Raw genomic sequence first — 27460 nt, 5'->3', positions numbered from 1 at the left:
TCCATTGTACAATGGATTTTTTTTTTAGATTTTATGTATTTATTCATGAGAGACACAGAGAGGCAGAGACACAGGCAGAGGGAAAAGCAGGCTCCCTGCTGGGGGCCCGGTGCGGGACTCGATCCCGGGACCCGGGGGTCACGCCCTGAGCTGAAGGCAGATGCTCAATCACTGAGCCACCCAAGCGCCCCACAATGGAATTTTTAAAAATGAAAATGTATCAGTATGAACTTTATAAATTACAAGATTCAAAACAGTGGTGTAAATACACGGCGAAACCTGTGCGTGAAGGTCATGACTTGGATGGGAATCTGTCGGTGCTATAAAAATACATATAAACAAAAAATTTTCTTCCCTTGATAAATCTACAAGATATAAAATTAAGGGTATTTACATAATTTTATACTAGACATGTGAAAAATATACCACGCTAGAACAATCTCGTTCCAAAGTTTGAAACATAATTTTGTCAAGTAAAAGTATTCTTCATACAACGTATGAACTTATCAATAACTTCCTGGGTATAAAGTTGTTCTTTGGATGACAGGTGAGGATCCGTCTGCATGGATTTTGACTAGAATTTCGTTTCAGCTGGTATCTGGAAGAAGATAGAAAGTTCTGGTCTTAAAAGATTCATTATTTTCTGTCCCTTTCAATAACCATATCTTGTACTCCAAAAGAGCAAATGTGGTCCATCTTATTAAAATCAAGACCTAGAACTTACCAGAGTCATCCACAAAATTTTCATCTTGAATTTTAATGATCACATACCTTCCCTCGCTACTTGCCTAACATAGACCGTGGTGTGAGGGAAGTGTCTCCTTCAGAGGCCTGAGTTAGCTTCATCGAAAGAACAATTCAGTGGTTGCAGCAATCCACTCCTTCACCTGTTTTAGGGGCCACAGGAACTCCAGGGGGCTCTGTGCGCGGCCAGGCACGTTCAGCTTTTATGTGAATCACCACTGGTGGCCTCATTTATCTTACCTCTAACTAATGTAGTAAGGAGTTGGTGTTCGATTTTTGTGGTTCATTTTCTCGTTTTAACATGGGGCAACAGGTACAGGATGGTCCTGACTACACCCTGTGAGACGGTTGCTTCTGAAGCTTTGATCAGACCCAGTAGGTGTTAAGTTCTGTTTCTACACTTTATCCTTTACAACTTGGTGACAGTTCCGAATCCAAGTACTGGGGAGAGGCTTTCTAGTAAGGCGCTCCTATTAGGGGGCTCAGGTGAGGTGCCACTTGTGGGCTTCTCTAGAATCCAGCCCTGGAAACACGGCTGGTTAGAAACATGACCAGTGCTTTTTGAGAATGAGCTCGGGCCTCTCTAACTTCTGGAATGGCTTTCTCATTGAACTTTTCCTATTTGGCATAACTTTTAATAATGGTCCAGGGTTATCTTAGGCCATATACTGCTTCATTTCTAATCTAAATTCCTGTTTTCTTTTCTTCTCAAACCTCTCTTCAAATAAGAGAAATACCATCAGCCACCTCCTGTACTTGAAGACGATCATTAGGTTCTTTCTCAGGATCCCCGATTCCTTTAGTCTTTCACCAAAGGATAGAGCCAGTGTAGCATAGAGAATAGAGCCCAGATCTCGCTTCAAATCCTGTTGCTGTCTCTTTGGTGCATGATCTTAAGCAAATTAATTAAGTTCTCTGAGCCCTTCCTAATTTCATTTACGAAATGAAGATATCTTCCTTGCATATTGTTGTAAGGATGAGATAATGAATGTATTGCATCTACCATGTACCTGACCTATAGCAGATACCAAATTTGATTTGTGACTCTGATTTTCCCAAACTGGAGGCATTCCCTTAAAGGGCTTAATAGTCTAGAAATGAGTGTTCTAAAATGAAATAGAACTATCCAGTTAAATGAACATGGCAAATCTTCCTAGTAAGGGAAGAGAGGAACTTCACTGTCATGCTTGGGCTAGGCCCTGTGCTGGGGACTTCCCCATGCACCTGGGAAGCCAGAGCCCGTATTAGCTTCTCAGCATCAGCATTAACTGATCTGTAAGTGCAAATAGCAATACTTTCTCTGCCTCAAGGATTATTACAAGAGTAGTTTAAGATCTTGGCTGTAAGGACTTTGAAAACATAAAGAGATCGATCTCTCTCTGCTCAATATTGCATCAATAGAGACCTCGTATATCACTATTTTCTATTCTTTTTTGTACCGATCTGAGTTTATTTTCCCCCAAAGTCCCTGGGAAAACTGGCCTCGCTTCCATTTCTAAGGAAGAAGCACAGAGGCTCAAACAGATCCTGGGCTTTCTGCAGCATGCTGCAGAGGCTTCACTGCCTCTCAGTTTCTTGTTGTGATGTCTAGATAAAGCTAAACCTGTTGAAGAATCTTACCTGACATTCCCGATTACGTAATCCTCCGTTTGTGTTTATGGTGAAATCAAATTTCATTTCTTTTTCCTGAGAAAACCAGAATGGAATTACGGATTAGGAATTTTTTTTTTAATGTTGAAGAAGAAAGGGAATTTTAAGCACAGATGGTTTTTATATAAATGTGAAAGTCACCAAAGAGCGGGTACCTGGCTGGAATTAAACTTTGAAACGCCGTAGTCCCTCTTCATCCAAATGTGCAAAACAGCATCATGGATTGTTAAGAAAAAGATTGAGTCCTTGACTTCATCGTCAAAAAATTCACACCGTGCAAGCTTCTCAATGAAATCGTCTGAAGAGAGGGAAAGAAAGGATAACAGGAAGAAGTAACTGGCCACAGTTTTCTTCTTGACACTGGAGATTTGAATTTCTATTTGCAACCATGCAGTTCATTGACATTTGGTGGGGTGTTTGGGGATTGCAATGGCACAATTCCAGTGTGCCATTACTATGGTGTTTTCTGGAATAAAAGGATACCTTTCTAATAAAAACTATACATTTACTCCCCTCATGTAAAAAGAAAGAAGGAAAAAGATTCAAATGAGGAAAACTTTTAGTACTTCTCAGAAGAAAATCCATTTTCCTTTAGGCAAGAGTCTAGTGAGTTAATCTCCCTGGCTAATGATTAGAGCAGCAAAGCGTGGCTAATTCAAAATTGGGACATATGCTCATAGGCCAGTGACATGCTCTGGCTCGGGATTGTTGGACCTATTATTTGCCAGTCACTTACTGTAGTGCATTTTCTCCCAAAGCTGCCATGTTCCTTCAGAAATCACCTTCCTTGGCACCCTGCATTACCCGTCCAGTTATCTTTGAGGAACCCCCTTCTTGTAGGAACTAACCAGCACTTGTTTGTGCAGATCACTCAACCAAAAATTACCTCATGGGTGCTCTGTGCAGGGCCCTGGCTGAGTAATATGAAGGTTCGAGAGATAAATTAGGTGGATGAAACTTGCCCTCAAGGAAAATAGAACATGTATATATTCCTATAGTAACAAAAGGAAAAGGCAGGAAGCGATTTGATCTTTTTTCTTTAACGTTTTTTTTAAGATTTTATTTATTATTCATGAGAGACACAGAGAGAGGCGGAGACACAGGCAGAGGGAGAAGCAGGCTCCATGCAGGGAGTCCAACGTGGGACTCGATCCTGGGACTCTGGAATCACCCTCTGAGCCGAAGGAAGACGCCCAACTGCTGAGCTACCCAAGCATCCCTTTAACGCTTTCTTAGTTCTTAAAATAGTGGCCATGATATCTTATCAGGAAGATTAGAGTTAAAAATGAGTACATATTCACTCTTTGGCTGTCTATTAAAAGGTTTCAAATTGTAAAGTTAATTTTTTTTAAAGAATTTATTTGTTCTTGAGAGACACACACAGAAAAGCAGAGACATTGGGAGAGGGAGGAGCAGGCTCCCCGTGGGGAGCCGATGCAGGATTTGATCTCAGGTCCCCGGGACCAGGATCTGAGCAAAAGGCAGATGCTCAACCACTGAGCAACCCAGGTGCCCCATAAAATTAATTTAATTACATATCAATACAACTAAAATATAAAGATGCTATCCTTAGGGATTTCTATCTGCTTGGCTACCTTTTTGGTGATCATAAGACCCATTCTTTGGAGAGGCTGTCTACACTGAGAGTTGGCCATAAGCCTGAAGTAATTGTCAGAACATAAAAACAACTTACCATCACTTCCAACAATATACACATCTACGTTGATCCTGATAAATTCTTGCAAAATCTGTTAAAAAGAAAATAGATCTTCCTTAGGGAACAGTTACATTTGTCAGAAACATGAAGGAATCCTTTATGGAATGACCCTGGCCAAAACTTTCTAGCTACACAGAAGAAGAAAAAACCCAAACCCTACCTACAGCTTATAAATTGTTCATTATTCCTGTCCACAGTGACCGGATATGTAGCTAATGCCAATGAATCTTTATGTGTTTTCCAGGTCCTAGGCTAGGAATAAATACCAGTAGTGATGTGAGTGAGGTCATATAAGGTAAGAAAAGTAGCTAATGCTATTAATCGTTTCAGCTGATCATTAGAATCATTGTCATCATCAGCAAACACTGAACCTCTAGTAGGCACTGAACTAAGAATAAGGGCTCTAAGGAAACAGAGTCCCTGTCCTTTGTGCTATTTTGTTAGGATCAAAAAACAAATTTTCCGTGTATGTGTGCACAAAGCTAAAATGAACACGAAAATGGAGAAAGAAAAGGAAAAGCAAGCAGTTTTGAGAGTTCTGTGATGTTAAGATTTTTTTTAAGTCTGAAGGAAATGAAATTGATTCAATTTTCTAATTTTGTATCCAGTTTACCCATGTTTAATAGATCTTATCTTAGCTCAACTCTTAGGCAGATTTCTGTGAACCACCAAGAAAAAGAGGGGTAAGTGTGGAATAATTACAATTTTCTCTACATGTGTTTCTGCATCTCTTGGAAACAAATTTATTTTAGACAATGCTGACAGAACCATGGAAAGGAAACAGAATCCAACCTGAAAGTTTTAGTCCTGTTTTTAAATCACAGGGCACGTTGATTCTTTCCCATAGCTACTCTTTTGGTGGGGGTAGGGGTGATGGGGAGAGGTGGGAAACAGATTTTATACATCCCACTGAAATGTCATCAGTCTATAATGGATAAGGACAGAACAAAAGAATCCACTATTCCATTTTTGTCCAGGACCTTCCCAAATATTCTGCATTTCAGGACAATGTAGATACAATGCCCACAAGGATCTGAAGGGCCTGCAGAACTGGAATTTGGTAGGGGTGTGGGTGTAGTTGTGTAGTGTGGCAGGTTCATCATACATTGGAAATATGGGTGCAGCTGTTTTCAAAATTATATGCCAATCCCGGGACATGCTCTTTTAAAGTGCTCCCTGAACACACCCACCTCACTCCCACTCTCTGCATGGAATAGCCCCAGATTCGGATTTACTACTACTTAAGTGTATAGTATCTAAAGGAGCATCTTCCTGCAAACATAACTTTTTACCTTTGGCCACTGATGGGTTGTTTTCATTAAGAAAAAAAGAAATTACCGTTTTGAGACCCCTCATTGAAGAAACGTCAAGAAATGACACTGCTGAAAAGTCGAGAATAAGGCTATGCAGGCTGACTTTAGGGACCATAATGTTGAGAGGAAGATCGGCATTCCAGTCTATCTGGAAGGGCAGGTCGGTGGTGTTGATGGGCTGATCCAGTTCTTCTATCTCGTTGTTGTCCAGCTCATCATCAGAATCTTTAAAGCCATCATGGGTACATATGAGTCCTTTCTGCAAGAGAGGACAATAAATATGCATGCTAACTCTGGCCAAGAAAAGAACATTGCATATGTCAAAAATAACCAGTGAGTTTCTGAAGCACAGATTCAAAGTTAGGTCAAGCAAGGACTTTTCCTTTGGAGATTCAACATTTTGCCAGGAAAACAAGAATTTTGAGGAGACCCTCAAAGACACTATTTAAAAATACAACATTAATTGGCACATGGCATACCTTGTTAATCTGGCTTTTCACTTAAAGAAACGGAACCTATATCTTATAATTAATATAATATAATATAATATAATATATAATATAAAATGTATAATGTAATACCCATAAATGTGGTCATGAAACTTACTGGTTTCATCCCCAGGAAACCATCCGAGTCTCACAGGACTAAAGAGGTGCTTAGGAAAAACTAAGGAGGCCTAGAAGATTTTTGCCAAAGTGCTATTTTGGTCATATAAACTGTCAGACGTATACACAGTCCATTCCATGAATCAGTGCATAGTTGGAGTAACTCACTTGTGGTTAAATATAAAAATATACTTTTTCCTGTTTTTTTTTTTTTTTTTTTTAAAAGAAACTTACTGGTGTCATTTGCAGCAGGCCTTTCTTCTGCAGCTTCCGGATTTTTTTCAAAGCCTTGTTGCGCTTGCGTAGAATTCGTAGTGGATTGAAGCCAACCTGAAAAATCCATTGCTGTATTACAAGAGTGCGGAATATGATGTTCCTTGAATATTCTATAGCAGAATTCTAATAACTACATGGGATGAGTTGGGACTGGGGCACATAATAAAGATATTTGTAATAAGATTTAAAATGTGGTTCAAACAATGACAGTGATGACATTGTGCCAACGACTTCGGTCTGCTCAGCCTGTGTGCCATTACCAACATCCCAAAACCTCTGTGCCACCCAGGGTTTGTCTATAAATCATCCATCAATAGGTCTAAACTTTCCTTAAATCTGTGTGTGTTTTTGGCCTATGAAATTCTTTTTTTTTTTAAAGATTTTTAATTTATTTATTCATGAGAGACACAGAGAGAGGCAGAGACACAGGCAGAGGGAGAAGCAGACTCCATGCAGGGAGCCCGACGTGGCACTCGATCGTAGGACTCCAGGATCACGCCCTGGGCTGAAGGCAGGCACTAAACCGCTAAGCCACCCAGGGATGCCCCAGGCCTATGAAATTCTTAGGGGACTCTATTTACTTTCTATTTATTGGATATGATGGCATTTAATTAGTACTCTGCTTCTATTTAATTTTCATCCTATTAAGCTTTATATAATTGCATTTTATGGTATCTATTATATGATTTTGTTTTTTAATTTTAGTATTTGATCTGAGGACAGCCTGCATTTTCTCCTTTTCAAAACAAATGTGGTCTTGCTGATGCAATATTTAACTCCAAAGACATAAATAAGGAGAATCACATTATGTAAGAAAAAAAGAAATCCTTAACCAAAAAAAGAAAAATGTTGTTAGATGGAAGATACTAGTTTAAATGAAAAACAGTATATAAAGCCATATATGCAATATAATACCATTTTATTTTTTAAGATTTTATTTATTCATGAGACACACACACACACACACACACAGAGACAGAGACAGACAGAGACAGAGACACAGGCAGAGGGAGAAGCAGGCTCCCTGCAGGGAACCCGACATGGGACTCTATCCCAGGAATCCAGGATCACACCCTGAGCCAAAGGCAGACGCTCAACTGCTGAGCTACCCAGGCGTCCCTATAATACCATTAAAAAAAAAAAAAAAGAAAGCTGGGTAGAAAAATATCTGATGCTACGAAAGTAAGAATAATAGGGCTGAAGGCAGGAGCTGTATGCAAAAGGCAGAGCAGACCAAAAGGCATGTTCAAGAGTAAGTGCTGAACTTTTGTTTCTTGACCTTAAAAACTGTTTCTTTGTCATCCTCTCTTCAGCCCATCAGGGACACTCAGCTCTTCTTTGATGTTAAATTTCATTTATGTTATGTTTATTCATTGTCAATCTTATCCCAAATATTTATTTACTATCCTGAATATATTCAGTGACAGCCAAATAGTAAGTACTCGCTTGTTGTTTCTGAAGTTGATGCCCAAAGAAAATCTGTAGGGTACTATCTACTAAAAAACCCAGCAACCCCAAATCCTGTGGTAAGTCCTTTCACTCTACAGCAGAATTTGATAAATGGTAACTCTGTATTGGACCTCATCCAAACGGCCTTATTTCCCAACATACTAAGAGACCCCTTATAAGGTAGTTTCACCTGCTCTAAAACTTGAGACAGAAAAGCACTAACACAATATGGCTTCAACACATGTGACATCAATGACCCTCTGGTTACAGAGCAAACATTTCATTCCTATATATTCCTTGGAATTACAAAAAAAAAAAAGTAACTTCAAACCTTACAGCATTGATAAGTTTCTGTTTGAAGAAATGAATGTTTGCAAAGTAGATGGGGGATGGACACCTGAAGATCTTCACCCCTTCCGGCTCATACATCTGTAGGGCAGAGAAGTAATTTGAGACAAGCCCATTGGACGCATATTAATATCTTTCAGCAAGTCAAAGTAAAACAAAACAAAACAAAACAAAAAACAACAACAAAAAAAAAAAACGGATCTTCCTTACATCAGGGTAATCTTTCTTATTCTTATAGATGTTGCTCCTTCCGACGTTAGCCAGTGTGGTGCATTTTGGACTGTAGGGAAAATTGACACCAAGTGAGTCACTCAAGCATGTTTGTTAGGCCCCCAAGGTTCACACGGACTTTCCTTAGCATATCAAGGCAGGCTCGTTTTCAAAATCTAAAGGCTGGGGAATCATCATGCCATTAGACACCATGGAGGGCAAACACCTTGTTTCACTTTTCCTCCCCCCCCCCCCCCCAGAACAGTGCCTCCCATTCACCACCTTCCAGTTCACAAAGTGCTTCCATATGCTCTTGCTGTTTGGGTTTCAAATATCACAGTTATCCAGTGAACTAGACAGATATGGTTACCCAGCTGTACAGACGGGGGGATGGAGAAGTGTCAATGTTTTGCCTATGACCACAAGGTTTGTCTCTTGTGGATTGCTGGATCCCCAAGAGATGAATGAAAACAAATGAATCCAAGAGAGCAGGAGCATTTCAACATAATTGTCTTCCATCAGCCAGGGATTAACTTTATCTTGCCTTCTGTTCTAGAACTCCTGAGCAGCCAAGAAGCCTACTTCTCTGTCACACCATGTCATCCAACACAGGCTGAGTGACCACATGGTGGTGACATTAAATGGCAGATATTTAAGAATCAGGAAGGTGTTTGGACTGGATGTTAAGAATCAGGAAAGCTCATTGGGTTTCGTGGACTTTTCAGATGACAGGGGCCTTTGAAAAATTCTCTAGTCCAGTCCCCTGTTTTTAGATGGGAGGGCACTCTAGCAACCCATAAAGAGAAACAGCCCTCCACTAGACATGGAGAATCCCACCATCTTCTCTGTAACACATTTCCACCTCTGGTGAGTCTAAGGCAAAGACATCAAGCCTGCTCAGAGGGCAATGACTTCCAGTTTACAGCTGGGCAAACAGACCCCACAATTTATATGATTTCTCTGAATTGATGGCAAAGCAGGGAACAGACCAGCAGCTGGTGGGACCTGGGCTGATGCTCTGAGGTCAGGGCATCCTATTGCCCTTCGGGCCTTGAGGTGAGCAACGTGAGGACCACACTGGCCAGATGTGCATGCCTGTCAACCACACTACTTTCCCCTCAATCAGTGACACATTTTATCCCCTTCCAGAGGCAGGTCTGCGTCCACAAGGATGCAAGCATGATGAACACTCACAATTGGGTCCTGAATACAATGGTGAGGAGCTGAAAAGCCACGCTAGCTGCCAGGCCTAAACCAAGTCCCAGGACGATGGCAAAGATGAAGGTCATGATCCAAATTAGCTGTAAAAAGAAGATGACACATGTGCTACAATTTACTCTGACTCAACTATGGTGTCTTAGGTTCAGAGCTTTGAGAAAACATGAACTTCTAGAACCAAAACAGAGGTTGGAAGTGTACGGAACAAGGGACCTGCCTCGAGAGGTCGTTTCAGAGCCACAGAAACACAAGCAAATATTTGTAAAAGTCCAAAGAGAGAGTGTGTGCGTTTCATTCCCATCCCTGACCCAATTAAGGAAATGATTGAGTCCATCTGGCACAGCTACAACTGCAGAACCAACTGTTGGTTAAAATCAGCAAATTAATCAGCAGGGCTTATACTAATTTCTTCCTTGTAGTCTGATATAGTAAATGGCTACTACCTGTATGCAAATTTTAGCATGTCAGAAGGGTGTTAAAATCCCCAACAATTATCTATCGGGAACAAAAATAAACCGAGTATAGCTGATTACTTCATGCTTGTTAAGTACCGTAGGCTATGTTAACAATACTTTTATGCCCCAGACTTTGGTCCTGATAAAATTATGGACTCTGGATCTCATAGCAAGGCATGTCAAGAGAAGGGGAGCCTTCACAGACTATTTCCAAAAGGAATGTTCAGAATATAAATGCTGCACAGATTCTCTAGAAACTAACATCTGAAGCAATGAAGAACAGAAGCAACTGTATCCTACTAGTGTTTCATGGAGCATCTCCTACTTGCAAGTGGCTCATTCTTTCATGTTAAAATCCCAGAGAACAATCATTAAGTTTGCAGTTTAAAAATAGCAAATAAAGGGGCACCTGGGTGGCGCAGTTGGTAAATCTTGGATTCTTGATCCCACTCTGAAAGGGGAGCTCATGGTGATAAGATGGAGCCCTGAGTCAGGCTCTGTGCTCAGCGTGGGGTCTTCTTAAATTTATTTATTCAAGAGAGACACAGAGAGAGGCAGAGACATAGGCAGAGGGAGAAGCAGGCTCCTTGTGGGGAGCCCGATGTGGGACTTGATCCCAGGAATCCGGGATCACTCCCTAAGCCAAAGGCAGATGGTAAGCACTGAGCCACCCAGGTGCCCTCAGTGGGGGGGTCTTCTTAAGGTTCCCCTGTCCCTCGGCCCCCCTCCATGCATGCATGAGCACACGTGCTCTCTCTCAAGTAAATAAATCTTTTAAAAAATTGCAAATGAAATAAACTCAGATTGTTTGAATAGAAAATATAGAAACAAAATTTCACTTGGTTTACAATATGAATATGCATTTCACTTCAGCATCAGGACGTTGTTCTGATTTCCCCATCTCTCAGTATCAATGCCTTTACTCACACAATCATACTTATCCTTCCGCCAGAGCCTTCGTATCTCTGTGAACTGCATCAGCATTCCCTTCAAGTTCCCAAGCGCTAGAGCTGCCAGGACAGACTGCAGAAGACATAAACAGCAGATGTACTTAAAGATAACCAAATAAGCTCTATAGACGCAAAGGTGAAGGTTGGAGATAAGTGTGTCCTTTAGAGGGCCTCAAAGCCTATCCCAGAACACACCCTTTTCTAGTGTACAGGGCTGTGAAAGACACCCAGAACTGGGACTCTGACCCATTCCCACCATGACCTCGTCTCCACTACAGTGACAGTGACATGCTACGGATAGAGGAAAGCACTTACCAGCCTGTACCTGGGGACAGAGACAGTCAGATCTTAAAATCTATGCCTGAAATAAATGTTTCCCAATCACAGATAGTCCAATGTGTGTTTATCTGTTGGAGGTGGGGAGAAGGGATTGCTCTTTGTTAAAAAAAAAAAACTTGGGGAGCTTGGGGTACTCATAGTTCAAATCTTTGAGGATGATCAGCACTCAACCATTTTTTCCAAAAAGGTTTTCTTTCTTTCTTTCTTTGAGAAAGAGAGAGAATGCAAGTGTGCGAGTGGGGAGGAGGAGTGAAGGGAGATGGAGAGAATCTCAAGCAGACTCAGGGCTGAGTGTGGAGCCCGACGTGGAGCTCCACACTTGGCTCGATCTCACGACCCTGAGATGGGGTTCTGAGCCGAAATCAAGTCACCAACCAGCTGAGCCACCCGGGCACCCAACATCCAACCATCTTTAAAGAGGAAGCTGAAGAGCACAGAGAAGTCAGCAAAGATTTGAGGCAGGCTCTGTGACGCAGCATGCACCGTATCTGTCTCGTTCCCTGCTACCTCCCCAGACCTAGCATGGTGAATGCACAGAGGTTGGGTTTACTACCCATTCAGTGAATGAGTGGGTGTGCTAATGAGTATCTCCAGCCAGTCCTAACCACCCGGCACCACAACCTTTTTTAAGAAGCCCTGCTGTTGTTACAACTGCTTAGTAGAGTCACTACGAATAATCTGGGTGATAATCTCAGCTCTGCCCCAGCAACACTTCGGGCTTGCTTCTTCACGTGCCAGACTGAGATCATGTGTCTTGCAGGAATATGATAGTCCTGGTGAAAAGTGCTGAATTGCCAAATATGCTCTTTTTTCTTATTTGGATTTTAACACCATGGTCGGAACATGCTCCCAACACCTACCCTCGGTTCAAGCTGTTGTTCATTGTGAACAGACTGTGGAATCCGTATACTGACTACTTTCGTGCGTGGTGTACCAGGAAAAGCCCAACACAGTTTTTCTTTGCATATCTCAAAGATAGTTTAACTGATCTGGGCACTTGGGGTTTTCACAAGTGACATTTATAATTTAATATCTCACCAATTAATCTTACCTACTGCAAGAAGAGAGGCCATTGTTTAGAAGACTATATTCGGTCTCCATGACATTGAAAAGGAAATCGCCAGTTTAGCAATGGTTAACTGGTTAAACAATGGTTAACAAATGAACGCCAGTTACAAAATGCTGAAAACTGGGTGGAGTCTGTAATCTAGTTGACAGTACGGTACCAGAGTCACTGTACTGGTTTTGATAACGTACTACTGCTATCATAAGATGTCCCTGCTGTGGTGGCTGGGCGAGGCGTTCACAGGAATCTGTACACTATGTCTCCTCCGTTGGGGGACTTGGGTACAAAATATGTCAGGTGCCACCCGCAGAAGAGGCATACCATTTCTCTTTTCATTAGGCATTTTTTTTCTCACCTGGTCAGTGTTCCACAGGGACAGCAATTTTGAAAATTTGTCATTGAAATACAGACACAACAGAGCCCATTAAGAGTACAGATTACAGAGCACTGAGAAGCCATAGAAAGGAAAAGGGAGATCATTTTATCAGGAACCAGGTCTCCAAACTGAATTTGATGGAAAGGATTAAATACATATAAAATGCTAAGAACTGGGGCACCTCGGTGGCACAGTGAGTGAAGCATCTGACTCTTGGTTTCAGCTCATATTGTGATCTCAGGGTCCTGGGATAGAGCCCCAAGTTGGGCTCCATGCTCAGCGGGGAGTCTGCTTGAGATTCTCTCTCCCCCTTTCCCTCTGCCCCTCCCACTGGCGCCCTCTCTCAAATAAATAAAATCTTTAAAAAAAAGTGCTGAGAACTGCTGATGCTTAATCAGCACCCAGGAGACATTTATCATTAGCTATTATTGTGGGTTATTTTGCATAGTTCACATGATAAAGAGAAGCAAACCAGCTATCCCGGTCAAACAGGTATTGCAGATACAATGCTCTAAGAACTCATCACATGGATCCTTTGTCAAAGGGCTTTGATTCACATCATGGACAATGTCCCTGGGTCTGGTTTATTCATGAGAGAGAGGGGATTTTAACCGGCAATTACTTCTTGAGGTTCTCCAACTCAACACGGGCAAGGGAGAGCCCAAGTGCACACTGGGAAGAAGCACCATTGGGCAGAGTTCTGTAATGGGGGGTTGTGTGTGCACTTATTTTTACTGAGATAGACAGTATTCTATTTCTTTGGTGGTGATTCCTTGATTCCTCCTATGCTATTCTTTTGGAAATCAGTAGGTTACCCTGTGGAGAACTCATATTCTCGGCAAAAGGTACTCTTCATTGCTTCAAGACAGATCTGGTCACTGAGGCTCTCTGGGATGACCTCACTGTTAGTCCAGAAACCTGGGACTAGATTCACTTTCCAGCTACCAACCATCCAGGAAAAAGGCCTAGATATCAACCAAGAAACACTGTGGGCTCATGTCCTATCTCTGTGTCCTTTGTAGTGAGAAGTGTAATATAATATTTGTAGAATAATAACAATATAATAATAATATTAATAATAATGGCTACCTTTATCAAGGTGCTTGTCCTGGGCCCTGGACTAAGTCCTTTGTGTGCAATATTTCATTTAGTTCTTGCAGTGACTCTGTGAGGTGGGCACTGTTTCCCTGCCTATTTAACAAATGGAGAACTTGAGGTTCAGAGGTTAAGTAATTTGCCTAAGAGGACACAGAGAAAATGTGACACAGCCCGGATCAGAAGCAGGTCTATAGGACTTGAGAGCCAGTGCCCCGTGTAGCACCAGAACAAGGTATTTACCATGTTTCCTAAAGATCCTTTGTTTTCCAGGGTCTGCTTTATTTAATTTTAATTATAATTAGGTAAATTTGATTTATTTCTTTAATCTGGGTGCTGTAGTAGTTTACAAAGCATGAACCCAAAACCTCTAAAATCATGGTTCAGGAGACCTGGACAAAGGAGCAAGAGGGTGACAGTGTGAGGTCTGTGAGTGGCGTTTGGTGCATCCTGCAATCTGACAGCATAGGTCTAGGAGTCCAACCAAACTCTGGGAGCTGCAGGGTGGATTCCTAAGGACGGGTTGTGAGGCTGCTAGCACCACTCTCTGAACTTGATAGGGGCCCTCATTACTTCAACCTTTAGGAGATTTCCACTTCCCTCAATTCACTTTGAAGCTACAGTGCTGGGGTGTCTTTCTGTCTAAACATTAATTATTTTGGGGGTTACAAACAGGTGGAGAGTAGAATAGATAAGGGAGTTGGGGCATTCATAAAATGCTGTCAGGGGAAAAAAGGTTTTTTGGCCCAGGGCTATTGGCTAGGAAGAGTACTGGAGAATTTGCAGTTCCCTCCTTTCCTGTTTAGTTTGTGTTTCCAGAGCTTAAGAACCAGGGTCCTTGATTCATCGCCAGAAGCAGAGAGAGAGAGAGAGAGAGAGAGAATACCCAAAGAGAGACGGGCCCTACCTTTTGTAGAGGTTCCAGAAGAAATCCAAGGGCTAAGATGACAATCAGCACGATGACCGCAGAGAGAATCCCAGCAATCTGTAGAGACGAAAAGATTCTCATCACAAAATCGACTTTCCACCCAGGCTCAGAGTCACCCATCCCAACACCAGGATGGCCCTTGGCCCTCTCTGCCACAACAAGGCTGACCTACCTGTGTTTTGCCTCCAGTGCTCTCCTGAACCCCTGATCTGGAGAGGGCAGTACTCGAAGCGAAGCCTTTGAATGATCCACCGAGTATGTTACTCAATCCCAAGGCTATTAACTCCTGGCAGGAGAACAGAGAGGAATTTTTTTTAGAAGTGGCATTGTTGGTATGATGCACACAAAATAAGGTGCCTGATGAGACCCAGCATGGGCTGTAAACTTACCTGATTGCCATCTATCGGATAATCGTATTTGAGGGAATAGACACTGGCCACCGAGAAGGCCACTGCAAAGCCAACGATCGCAATGCCGAAGCTGTCCCCAATGGTCTCTTGCAAAATCTGTGTGTCAGGTGTGATGGGAGACTTAAATCTGAAAAGGAAATGGAGCAAGTTTGAACATCACCAACCTGCTAATAAACCTTCAGTTGGCATTCACTTACCCTCAGGAAAACCCCAAACCCTTGGCAAGGTCCCTGATCTATCTCTTCCCACCCCCACTCCTGTTCAATCACTATCATTTCCTAGAATTTGCGCTTCAGCCACACCAAGCTTTTGTTTGTTTGTTTGTTTCTCAAGGGCATTGGAAGCTTATTTGCTGTTCCTTCTGCCTGAACCATTCTCCTCATCCTCAGCCCTCCTTCTAGAAAGTCTTCCCTCACCACCAGAGTCAGTTAGGTGTATTCTCTGTGCTTCTCCAGCTCTGCATGGCTCCCTTTGGGATCCCTCCCGCACTCCACCCCACCCCCCAACTCCACCCAGACATAAAGCAGGGACTGTGACTACTTCATTGTTCTATGAGCAGGACTGAGCACTCTTCATGGTGTACATCAGGTGGTCAATAATTGTTGGGCAAATCAATGAGTGAACGCAGTCTAGGCTGAGTTTTGTCTCACTTTGAAGCATGACTAGCAAGAATTTAGCACCACTGCAAACTTTGGAATCTGTTATCTTATTGTTGAAAAGCAATGCTGCCTGAATTTAATACAAGAATGTAAGTCCAATCCCATGATAGCGGTGCATCTGATATTTTGCTAGTATAGCCACGTTTTAATGTACACGTATATCCCTGTAAGCTTCAAGCAAAATGTCTTAGATCCCACTTGTATTGTTACACTGGGCTGAAAAGCATCACCCACAATCCCTCCAACAGTTAGCCATGGATGAAGGTCTTTGAGCAAACACAATTAAAGACAAGGGAAGCGAGAAAGTCTTCCCTCCATTGATAGCAATACCTTCCATGAAAAACCCTTAGCAAACAGACAGGCCTTGGACTCTGCCCTGGGTTCCATAGTACTGCTGGAGACAACTGAGGCCCTGATGGAGAAGGGCATTTACAGTGACACAGTGTCAGGGAAACATTCAACTCAGAAGATCCTTCTGTGTTTATGCCCCACGAAGCTAGGACAGTTAAATGATATTTACTGTGTCATAAAAGGTACAAGTATCTCTGAGTCAACATCAATTTACTGAAATGTTCAGTTCCTTCCTGTAGACATGTGTTTCTGACCTAAGTTTTATTGAGAGTGAGTTTATTGGATCCGTTCAACTCTTTCTTAATCGCTGTTCATGTTTTTATGAATATGTGTCAATATATTTATAGCTTTTGAAGCAGTACCACGAACCAGAAGGGTAGCTTGGAATCTTGTTTTCTAAAAAACTAAATCCAAAACTGATGATACAATTCAAATTTGCTTTTGATACCACATTAACTAGAAACCTGCTGTTATTCTTTATTTCTAACCTCTAAATACCATGGACAGAGAAGTGTGATGGAGATTTACCATCTGAAGATTAGGATTCATTTCCTGGCTCTGCTACTTGCCGCCGCCCCCCCCCCCGCCCCCCGAGCCAGTGTCCTCATTTGTAAAGGGAAGATAATAACACTCATTTTCTTTTCTTCATAACTTGTGTGTGTGTCAAATAAAATTATGAACATGAATATTCTTTACACATTGTAAGAGTATGAAGTGCCTATTAGCTATTATTATAGCTAATTATTATAGCAGTGCCTATAGCTATTATTATAGCAGGATCCCTCTGGAATCTGAATGTGTCCTCATGTCTCCTTTACTGTTTCAATGATCACTTTCCTTCAGCCCTGGGTGTGACTTCACAAAATCACTTCCAAAGTGTCATATCTTAGCAGATTAGCAAGAATTCCAGTTATATTCTATTGGTGTTCATCAGAAATTTAAAATGCCCACTCAATAGTCACCCAGACAAAACTGGAGTGGAAAAAGCATCTAAAGAGCCTAGTATCTAATTTAGATGCTAACTTAGTAATAAGGCCGTGTGAACGGTTATTGCAGGGGCAGGTGCTTAAGTATGCATGTTGCTTGTATGGACACACTTGATCCTTACAAGAACCCAATGTGATAGCTACTATGTTTAGCCCCTTTTTATAGCCAAGGACACGGAGGCATAGAGTTTAGTTATTTGCCCAAGATCAAGAAGTAACTCAGAATTAAGTCCGGGCACTCTGCCTCCAGAACAGGTGAGCTTGCCTACCAGGCTACACTCTCTGTGGGAGTGTAATGACTGATAAATGTGATAAATGTGAGTTACTCCTTCCCCACCCCGCAAACACTGTGAAGAGAGGTCCCTTGACATTCAAGATTTATTTAACCCCAAAAAAGTAAGTAAAGTCTCTAAGATTGTAACCCAGTAATCTTATGTTTATGTTTTATTTACAAAATCCTTCGAGTAAGATCCTCTTTTATATCTACCTATCTGTGTCTATCTATGTAGTTTATGTCTCCTAAGACTTTTTAAATAAAGTGTAATCATTTGCAGGTTGCAGGGTGGAGAGAAATCCCAGAAATAGTGTTTCAGTTTCAGACCAATTCCTTTTTTTTTTTCCAGACTAATTCCTATTTAAAAACCTTTTAAATGAAAAGTGGTGCTTGAGATTCATTAAGTGTAACAAATGAATATCTGCTGATCAAAGTATTTTTGCTTTCAAAAGACATATATTCGCTTTTTAAAAGAATTGGTTAAAGTCAATGATGCATTTAAATGCTGGTTCCTGGAATTCTCAAATATTCCTTAAGCAGGGGGAGGGAGGGAGGGAGGTCTTTTGTTTGTTTGTTTTAAACAGGAACACAGGGCAGCCCAGTGGCTCAGCAGTTTAGCGCCACCTTCAGCCCAGGGCCTGATCCTGGAGACTGGGGATCGAGTCCCATGTGGGGCTCCCTGCATGGAGCCTGCTTCTCCCTCTGCCTGTGTCTCTGCCTCTCTCTCTCTCTCTCTCTCTCTCTCTGTGTCTCTCATGAATAAATAAATAAAATCTTGAAAAAAAAATAGGAACACAACCTGTCCTTGGTAAGCAAATTGGAAGAAATTGATGCTCTGCTCTGAGGACGGAGAGAAGAAAGCACAAAACTGGGTATCTCTCCTCAATCCCATAAATGCAGTGCAATCAATGCATTTTCAAAGTCCTTGCATGAACCGGACGTCCCATCCTTCTGCAGTGTTCAATGTCGCCCTGGCCTTGTTTTGAATTTGGTCACGAGGAAGGACAGAGCGTGCTTATCCGGATTGTTCAAGCAGTGGGCTACGGGTATTCCTTCTGTGTCTCTTTTGAACTGTCAGAACTTGGCTCGGATCACCTCAAACAAAACACTACATATTGTTTATAGTAATTTATGGACAAGGAAATCTGGTTTCATTTGGTTCCTTTTTTATGAAGAGAAGCAGGTTTGACTTTTTTTTTTTTAACTTTGCTTCGCTTTTACCTGCCTGTGAATCCCTGCTCATCTGGTTGGTATGTTCTTCTACAGGGACAGACTTTCTGATAGTAAGAACTGCAGAGCCTTTGTGGCTCCTTTCTAGAAAGGGAGTAGCACCTTCCTGGTCCTCCCAAGAGGCAGGGAGGGATCTGGGCTGGATGGTTGCATTTCAGCTTGCGGTCCTCCCCAGCTACTGCTCCCTGTCTAGTCAGTGCTTGGAGACGCCGTCAGAAAGACACACTTACCCTCTGTTCATCTCCCCAACCACAGCCACCTTAAACCTGTTTTCGAAGTCAAAGCCATAGGACACACCTGTTGCGATCACAGTCTGCAAAGTTGCAAATTGCCCAAGTTAGAAATTTGAGATGTAACTCGCAGTCTTCTTAGATCAGAATCTCAAGCCCAGGCTTTGCTACTCTTGAAAAAAGTCCTGAGGCCATTCTCCTGTGCCACCAGAGTTAAGGACCACAGCCCAGAGTTAGGGACCGCAGCCCTGAGGGGTCTGCCAATCTCCCTGAGGCCTTGTTCTCTGCGCCCGTCCTCATCGCAAGTGGAGAGGATGAACCTCAAGTCACCAGGGGAAGTCATTAATTCAGTACAAAGAGAAAGCCATGCTAAATCTCACACCCAGAAACTGCAGAGATGGCATCCGCCCCACTAAAACTTCCTGATTTGCAAGTGGTGAAGGGTTTGTGACATAGAAACAGGAGACTAGTGAATTATGAAAGAAAGTCTTAAGACGATCAGTTACCATGATGAGTTCAATGGGGATGGGCACTGGAAGTTTGGCTTTGTAGCGCTGATTTATTTCTTTAACCACAAAAACAACCAGGAGGATAATCAAGGATGTCACAAGGTCTGCAATATTAGTCTTCTCTATTTGTGTGAATACGGAACTCAGTACCTAAAATTATAAAAGCCAAAAACAGCCAAGTGCTATATTTTTTTCTTTTTTTTTAAGAATCTCTTTTGTTTTTACTTTTTATGACCTCTCCCCACCCCCATTTGAGTATAGTTGACACACAATATTAGTTTCAGGCGTACAATATAGTGATTCGACATCTCTAGACGTTATGCTGTGCTCATCACAAGTGTAGCTACCATATGTCACCATGCTAGTCTATCACCATGTCATTGACTATACCCCCTATGCTGTGCCTTTATTACCGTGACATATTTATTCTATAACTGGACTGTATCTCCCACTCCCCTGTACCCACTTTGCCCAAACCCCCCACCCCCTCACCCCTCTGGCAACCATCAGTTTGTTCTCTGTATTTATAGGTCCGATTCTACATTTTGTTTGTTCGTTTATTCATTTGTGTTTTTTCCCCAAGTGCTCTATCAATGTATAATTTGGATGCAATACTTGATAATTTCCAAACAGATTAAAAGAAACTTTGAGGCAAGAAGGACTGACATAGATGGAAGAGTGATTATTCTGTGCATGTTGACCATGAATGAGGAATTGTAGACGCTAACATGGAGAGATGAGAAGGGTAAGTGAGCACAGCACTGGCACCACGTTCGTTTAGAGTTGCTTTTGGCATTTTTACTGGGAATCTCCTTGGCTGGTGTGAAAATTCCCTGGATACTTTTCACATATTTACAACTGGTGTCTCCTGCTCTTAAGTCTCGTGGGCCATTATTTTACAGTCAGCATCATTGCTTTATCCAGAGAATAACCTCTGTTCCCTGATAATTTTCTTAGCATGTATCTCCTTAATTCCCGGCCTTTATTTTTATTTTTTTAGGTTAATACCTTTCACAGTTCTTAGTTTATTCTCTGTGCCACTTTCGGAAATTTGTTTCCTGGCTAATGGTACACTGTTTATGATCTTAATTTTTGAAGCTAGTTGGATTCCATATCCATGGGATCTGATAGCTCCAGTAGGCCCAAACTGGATCTCAGATTGTTCCTTGAACACTCCACTTCTAGACTAGCTCTGGATGGGAGTAAGAGAGTGTTGGTTCTGATATGGAGCAAACGCTGTCTCAATTCTCAAAGACTGTCTTGATAGAAGCACCAATAAGTTTGAAATTGATAAAAGGAAGGAGATAACAAAGATCAGAGTGGAAATTAATGATATAGAGACTAAAAGGACAATAGAGAAGATCAATGAAACTAAGAACTGATTTTTGAAAAAGAAAAATAAAACAGGCTAACCTTTAGCTAGACTCAGCAAGACAAAAAGAGGGAACTCAAAGTCAGAAGCACTACGAACACTGTCGTTCTGCAGCACATCCTCTGGAAGAGGGAAGAACCACTGTCCTATTTACATTTTGGCTAATTTCCTTTTGCTTTATAAACAGGGAACCATAAAAGAGTCAGAAGAACCTCACTTTTAAAAGAACAAGGCCTGCTTTTTAGAAATAGGGAAACTATCACTCAGTTGGCACATTTCTTTCACAATAAGATTTTGAGGAGATTTTTGAATAATGGGACAGGATAGTAAAGCCTTTAATAGTGAACTTCAATTTGTTTCTTTTAAATAATGCTTAAGAGTCAAATCTCAGAGACGTGATGCTTAATTTGCATTGTTCGAATTAGCCGGATGGTAGGTGTGGTTGATATTCAGTGTACTTCTTTGGGTCACTGATTTTTTTGTTAATGTGACTAAATTTCACAACCTGTTGATTTCTGGGAAATAGTTGGGAAGCCCCACGTTGAAAACATTAGAAGAAAGCTCTTCCAAAATGAGGATGGTATCTTTCATGTATTTCGAAATTTTCTAGGCAAAAGGACTACTTACTTTGAAAATTGAAAATGGATCCGTGTGTGCTGGAACTGTCAGCTGAAGCATGAATTTGAGCTGGGAAACCAGAACATGCACAGCCGCAGCTGTGGTGAAGCCACTGATGAGGGATTCGGATAGATAGATGACCACGAACCCGATCCGCAGGACACCCATGAGCAGCTGGAAAGAGAAGGGCGAAGGCCTTTGGTAGTGTTATAGGTGCACTCCAGCAACTAGAGGACCAGCAATTGAAATGATTCAAATGTAAAGGTTCAGCCTCTATGTAAATGTCTCAAAGGAGCAGGTGTCCTTGCCTCCCAGAATATTTTGGGGTCTGGGTTGCTCCTTCTCCTTCCCTCCCCCATCCTGCCCCCAAGGTGGAATGTCACAGTGTTCACATAGCATATAAGCCTAATACACCCCAAGAAATACCAAGATTATTCCTCCCCTCCTGTCCTCTAAGGTGCTGTATCTTTGGAAGACTCTCCCATATATCTTACCAGCATCAGCCCTCATAAATTGTCCCATGTTATTTTAAGTGACTTTCTGGCTACTATGGCATTTATGGGTGAGCATCCGTTCATATTCTCTCAAATGAGTTGCTTGACTTTCGTTAAGAAGCACATGACTGTGTACTGAACCTCAGAAGTGCTTGGTTTTAACTGGGGGCCAAAGTGATTAATCCCCCCAAAGCATCATCAGGATTTAGCGGTAAAGTGCATGGACAGACTTTCCTTCCCTTGAATCCCTGGATTGCCTTTCCATAGTGTCTCTGGAATGCAGCCAGAGCCGTGGATGTGCTAAGTCACTGGATTCAGAGAAGCACCGGTCATATCTTCTGTCAGTTGGACACACATTAATGTCCTTGTTTATTTTTTTTCTTTAAAGATTTTATTTATTTATGAGAGAGAGAGAGAGAGAGAGAGAGAGAGAGAGAGAGAGAGAAACAGGCTCCATGCAGGGAGCCTGATGCGGGATCCCATCCTGGGACTCCAGGATCACACCCTGGGCCCAAGGCAGGTGCTAAACCGCTGAGCCACCCAGGGATCCCCAATGTCCCTGTTTAAATTGACTTCCTCTTTCTTTAAGGAATGGTCTTTTTTTTTTTTTTTTTTTTTTAAGGAATGGTCTTAACCAATAATACCACTCATCAAAAACTTAGCCAACATCTTGAGGAATCCATGACATTTTCACTGTTCACTATTTACTATTCACGATCAATGGTGTCAGGGGTGTGGCTTGGGAGGGAGGCTTTTGCCCCTCCATAATCCTCTTCAGCTTTCCTGAAATCTTTGATATGGACAGTTCAAGGTGCTAAACCCCAGATAGTTCAACTAGATTACAGGCCCCGAGCTATCAGAAAGAAAAAAGTTCCAAAGATACCAGTGTCACTATTACTTGCAGACAATTATGTTTAGTGCCTCTATTAATTCTAAGTATTTTATTGACTTCAGCATTTCGTTCCTCACCCCTGGTGCCTCCCTCTTCCCATTTCTCCTTCTCTCTAGTTCCACGTGTGCTCATCTATGCAATGTGGGTCTGCTCCTCCACTTCTGGTTGTGGTGAGTGGCCTTTCTAATGTCCTGTGGGCCCCTGAGAGAGGAAGGCAAGCCAAGGGAAGAGTGGGGAGGGGTGGCAGGAAGTAGACAGGACAGAAAGATGTGTACCAGTGAGGACAAGCAGTGAGGGGAGGGCTGATGACACAAGAAAGCGCTCACCTGAATGATTCCAGAAAGGATTGTGACCGTTGCAGCTACCATCACTTTATACTCATTGGTTGAGGAATCATTACTCATTGAACTATTAGAGATTTCCAGAGCAGCTGTACTGGCCGTTGGGGTTAATCTCACAACTACTGCTCCCACCATCATACTCAGAACTGGAAATGGACCTAATTAACAGAGGATGCATTGTAGTCAATATATGTCTTCCTGAAGCACAATTGTCTTTTAACCATAATGTAGAGAATAAAAAGACTGTCACCTGTAGCTCCACCCTCCTTCCCTTGCCCCACCCCCTATTCCCAATTCTTTTTTTTTTTTTTTAATTTTACCTAGTCCTAATTCTTACAATAAACTATATCTGCTGTCCTGGATTATGCACAACTTAGAATTGGTAGTGTGTGGGTAATGGAAGTAATAAATTCACTTACCCACAGAGATGTGTCTAGAAGTGCCCAAGAAAAAGTAGACTATAACTGGGAAAAAGGCCGCATATAATCCATAGCTTGGGGGGACGGTAACCAACAGAGCAAACGCTAAACCTGTAAATACACAGCATCAGGGTCCTTATTTCATGTAAGGGGAATCATAAAAGTCCTCATTGAGTTCTTCAAGTGTTTCAGATTGTACCTTAAAAATAAGTTACTTTATTAATTCAAATAGATCAAAGATGTAAATATAGGAGCTAAAATCATAAAACTCTTGGAAGAAGACATAGGTGTAAGTCTTCATGACCTTGGATTAGGCAATGGTTTCTTAGCATGACACCAACATAATTAAAATTTAAAAATTTAAAACATAATTTAAATTAAAACATAAAAACATAAAATTAAAAATATAAACCGAGCTCCATTAAAATTTTAAAATATGTCCCTCAAAGATTACTATCAAGAAAGTGAAATGACAACCCACAGAAGAGGAGAAACTTTTTGCAAGTTGTATCTTGGACAAAGGACAACAATAAAAAGAAAACAACCTAATTTTAAAATGTGTGAAAGATTCATTTCTCCAGGGATATATAAATTGCCAGTAAGCACTTGAAAAGATGTTGGACATCATTAGACATCAGGGAAATAAAAATCAAAACCACAATGAGATCCATTTTGGACTCACTAGGATGACTACCATAAGGAAGGCAGATAATAGCAAGTGTTCACAAGGTGGTGGAGAAATTTGAGCCCTTATATGTTGCTAGTGGGGTACCATGTGACCGCAATTACACTAGGTATATACCCAGGAGAACTGAGATACAGGTTCATACGAGAACTTGTACTCAAGGGCTCATAACAACAGTATTCCTAATAGCTACAAAGTGAAAACAACCCAAATGTCCATCAGCTGATGAATGGATAAACAAAGCATGGTCTATCCACACTGTAGAATGGTAGCAGTCATCTTGGAAAGAGGTGAACTACCCACCTGCTGCAACATGGATGCACCTTGCAAACATGATGCTAAGGGGAAGAAGCCAGACACAAAGCACCGCATGGTCTGTGATTCTGTTTTATATGAAATGCCCGGAATAGGCAAATCAATAGAAACAGGAAGTTGTCGCCAGGGAGATGGATGGATGTAATGGAAAAGTGACTGCTAATGGACAAGTGGGTGTAGGGATGGTGCTGGTGGTAAAAATGTCCTTGAACTGGATACATGGTGATGGTTGCAAACCTTGTGAATATGTCAGAGAACACTGAATTTTATACATTTAAAGAATGAATTATATTGATATAGGAACTATCTCTCAGTAAAAAAAAAAAAAAAAAAAAGTTACCTTGCAGGACAGCTACCAGCCCTGTGCTGATTCCAGAAACAATGTCACTGAGTAGCCATTCTTTTATCTGGTAGGCTGGTAACCAAGATGCTATGGGAAACAAAGACAGGGCAATTTTCTTGGCCTTCTGTGTGGAACAGCTGAAAACATTGAAAGCCACACTCAGTTAAATCATACCAAATTTTAACTTTGGCACCTAATTCTAGTGGAAAATCAGTAAAGATCATACCATATTCAAGAATGAATGGGGGGGATGAGGTAACTGGGTGATGGGCATTAAAGAGGGCACATGATGAGATGAGCATTGGGTGTTATACTATATGCTGGTAAATTGAATTAAAAAAAAAAAAAGAACGAATCACCACTTTCCATACCCTTCCCACTAACCCTCGCCTCCTTACCCATACTGACTCCCCCCGGTCACTGCCAAAGGATTTTCTTTTCTCTACCTTTTCTTTCTTTTCTTTTCCTTTTTTCCCCTTTTCTTTCTTCCTTTTTTTTTTTAAGAAAAATGCTGATTGTCTTCAGTCATATTAGAGCTTATCTGTCATCCTCACCTTGGATTTTATAACATTTCAGTTGAGAGTTTTCCTCTGCCCTCATTTATTAGTGCTTGCATATGGAAAGATGGTGCTGAGAGCTGAAACAGTGTTCATTTTAGAGGTTTCCTTTCCAGCTCTGGCAGGCAGTAGGAGATTTGGAAACCAAAGATAAGAAGACCCTGAAGGCTGTGGGCTAACGCCAAAAGGAGAGCTTGGAAAGTTAGAAGCAAGTGCTTTACTTACTCCTCATACCCTCCTACCTTAAAAAATAGCTTACCTACAACACACTTTGAGATGATCCAGAAAGGTCTTGTGATGTCTCTGTTTCTTCTTGTGCTCTTCCCCGAAAGCATTTGCAGAGTACACCGGCCTGGCTACCACGTACTGATTCCCAATGGGTTCGATCATTTTGCTTTCTCAGACGGCTGCGTTGAGAGGAAGACCTTTGGAACTATGTGGCAAACCTTCTTCTTGCCTTTAGCAGGTTCAAATGCCTGAAACCAAACAGAGCTTGCTTCTTAAATAACTCGGAGATAATGTGATGCAATTTACAGATGAGTGATCTCCGAACTGAATGTTACCACCTTTTGAGATCAAAAGAGGCAGGATTAAGGGACCTAGATTGTGTTTTGAGACAGTGATATCACTTTTGACTCCAAGGAGCTGGACACAGCTCCTTTGGGTAAGTAAACAAGGGCTTTTATTATTTATTCCTAAAAGATCACCAAAAAGCAATAGAGATGGACTCAGCTTATTAATCAGGGAGTGCATTTTTTTTTAAACTTGTAAGGTGAGATCTTATTAAGAAAAGAATTTAATTTTTTTCTTAGATACGTTTCCAAGGTGATGGCATTGGAGTCCTGGGACAGATTAAATTTAAAATCTACTCATTGCCTCTTCACGGCAGTCAAGACTGTTCCATTTCCCCAGCTGAATTTTTGTGAAGACCTAGGAAATGCTTGAAATCTGTGATCCTCAAGGATCTTGCCCATTTATTTTTCTATTGTTTCTAGGAGAGTTTTCTAATGTATAGTTGAGGAAACTATTGCGCGAAGTATTACTTGGTTACTTACTTCACTAGTGACATCTTAAGAGAAGATCTCGCGGGCAATTTGCTTAACCTCCCCGAGCCTTGTCTATATAATTGAGCTGGTAAGAATCAAGTTTCAGGGTATTATTATTATTATTATTATTAAAGATTTCGTTTATTTATTCATGAGTCAGAGAGAGGCAGAGACACAGGCAGAGGGAGAAGCAGCCTCCCCATGGGGAGCCCGAAGTGGGACTCGATCCCAGGACCCCGGGATCACCTCCTGGGCCAAAGGCAGACGCTCAACCACTGAGCCACCCAGGCGCCCCAAGTTTCAACGTTGTATGAAGAGTAAATGAAAGTGTTTTCAAGGCACCTAGTGTTGGGCCTGGCGCACTGTAGACTTTCGCTAAGTGATAGTTTATATCCTAACTATTTGCATTTCCTGTGTCAGATGTTTACATTTTTTTGTCCTTATCTCAATCCTGTTTCTGTTATGCTTAAGAGATCAATTTTGCAAAATCTTTTAATGCACATTACCTGGTCAGCCCTCACAGCTCTTAAGGACACTTACGATTCTTATTACCATCCTCTTCTTACAAATGACGAAATAATAGCAGACCCTTCCCCACAAAACTCTGAGTCCTTTTACTCAGGAGCTCATAGGGTGTCAAACACACAACTTCTGCTTTCACATTTCTTTGCTGTTTCTTCTATGACATGCAGCTTCTCTGTTGTCCAACGTGAACGTTAAGTGAAGACCGTTCCAGCTAAGTGTTAGCATTCCCCTCTAACCTTGTTGCTGTATTACTACTCATAATACCCAGAGTTTTGTTCCCTAACCTCAATCACAGTTATTAATTGAATGATCTCCAACTAGATTGTACCTTGTTATGAGGCCCTCTCACAGCTCGAGGGATTTCCAGCCTGTTGGCAGAGCTCAAGTTACAACCAAAAGTCAGATGCTGGTCCCAACCTCTGTCCCACCTGTCCTGTCTTTGACCACCCATTTCTCTCCCCTCTA

At 41.6% G+C, this 27460-nt stretch overlaps 1 protein-coding gene across 1 annotated transcript; it reads right to left on the bottom strand.

Annotated features, from left to right (window-relative positions):
- Window positions 1–118: 118 nt before the first annotated feature.
- SLC26A3 (solute carrier family 26 member 3) lies at window positions 119–25814 on the bottom strand. The gene is made up of 20 exons (XM_055301132.1): window positions 25684–25814; window positions 24865–25004; window positions 23525–23635; window positions 23091–23263; window positions 21388–21552; window positions 19386–19538; window positions 18880–18962; window positions 15129–15276; window positions 14912–15025; window positions 14719–14796; window positions 10913–11008; window positions 9507–9613; window positions 8313–8382; window positions 8091–8183; window positions 6264–6359; window positions 5450–5683; window positions 4088–4142; window positions 2550–2692; window positions 2365–2430; window positions 119–598 (listed from the first exon to the last, which is right to left on the bottom strand). Exons 1-20 carry the CDS (start codon window positions 25812–25814, stop codon window positions 575–577), a joined length of 2280 nt encoding a protein of 759 aa, XP_055157107.1. The 3' UTR covers window positions 119–574.
- Between the last annotated feature and the right edge of the window lie 1646 nt (window positions 25815–27460).

Source organism: Nyctereutes procyonoides, unplaced genomic scaffold (assembly GCF_905146905.1).
Source record: "Nyctereutes procyonoides isolate TBG_1078 unplaced genomic scaffold, NYPRO_anot_genome, whole genome shotgun sequence".
Classification (NCBI taxonomy): Eukaryota; Metazoa; Chordata; class Mammalia; order Carnivora; family Canidae; genus Nyctereutes; species Nyctereutes procyonoides.
Note: the sequence above shows the minus strand (reverse complement) of the source record. Positions and strands in the feature narration are given on the sequence as shown.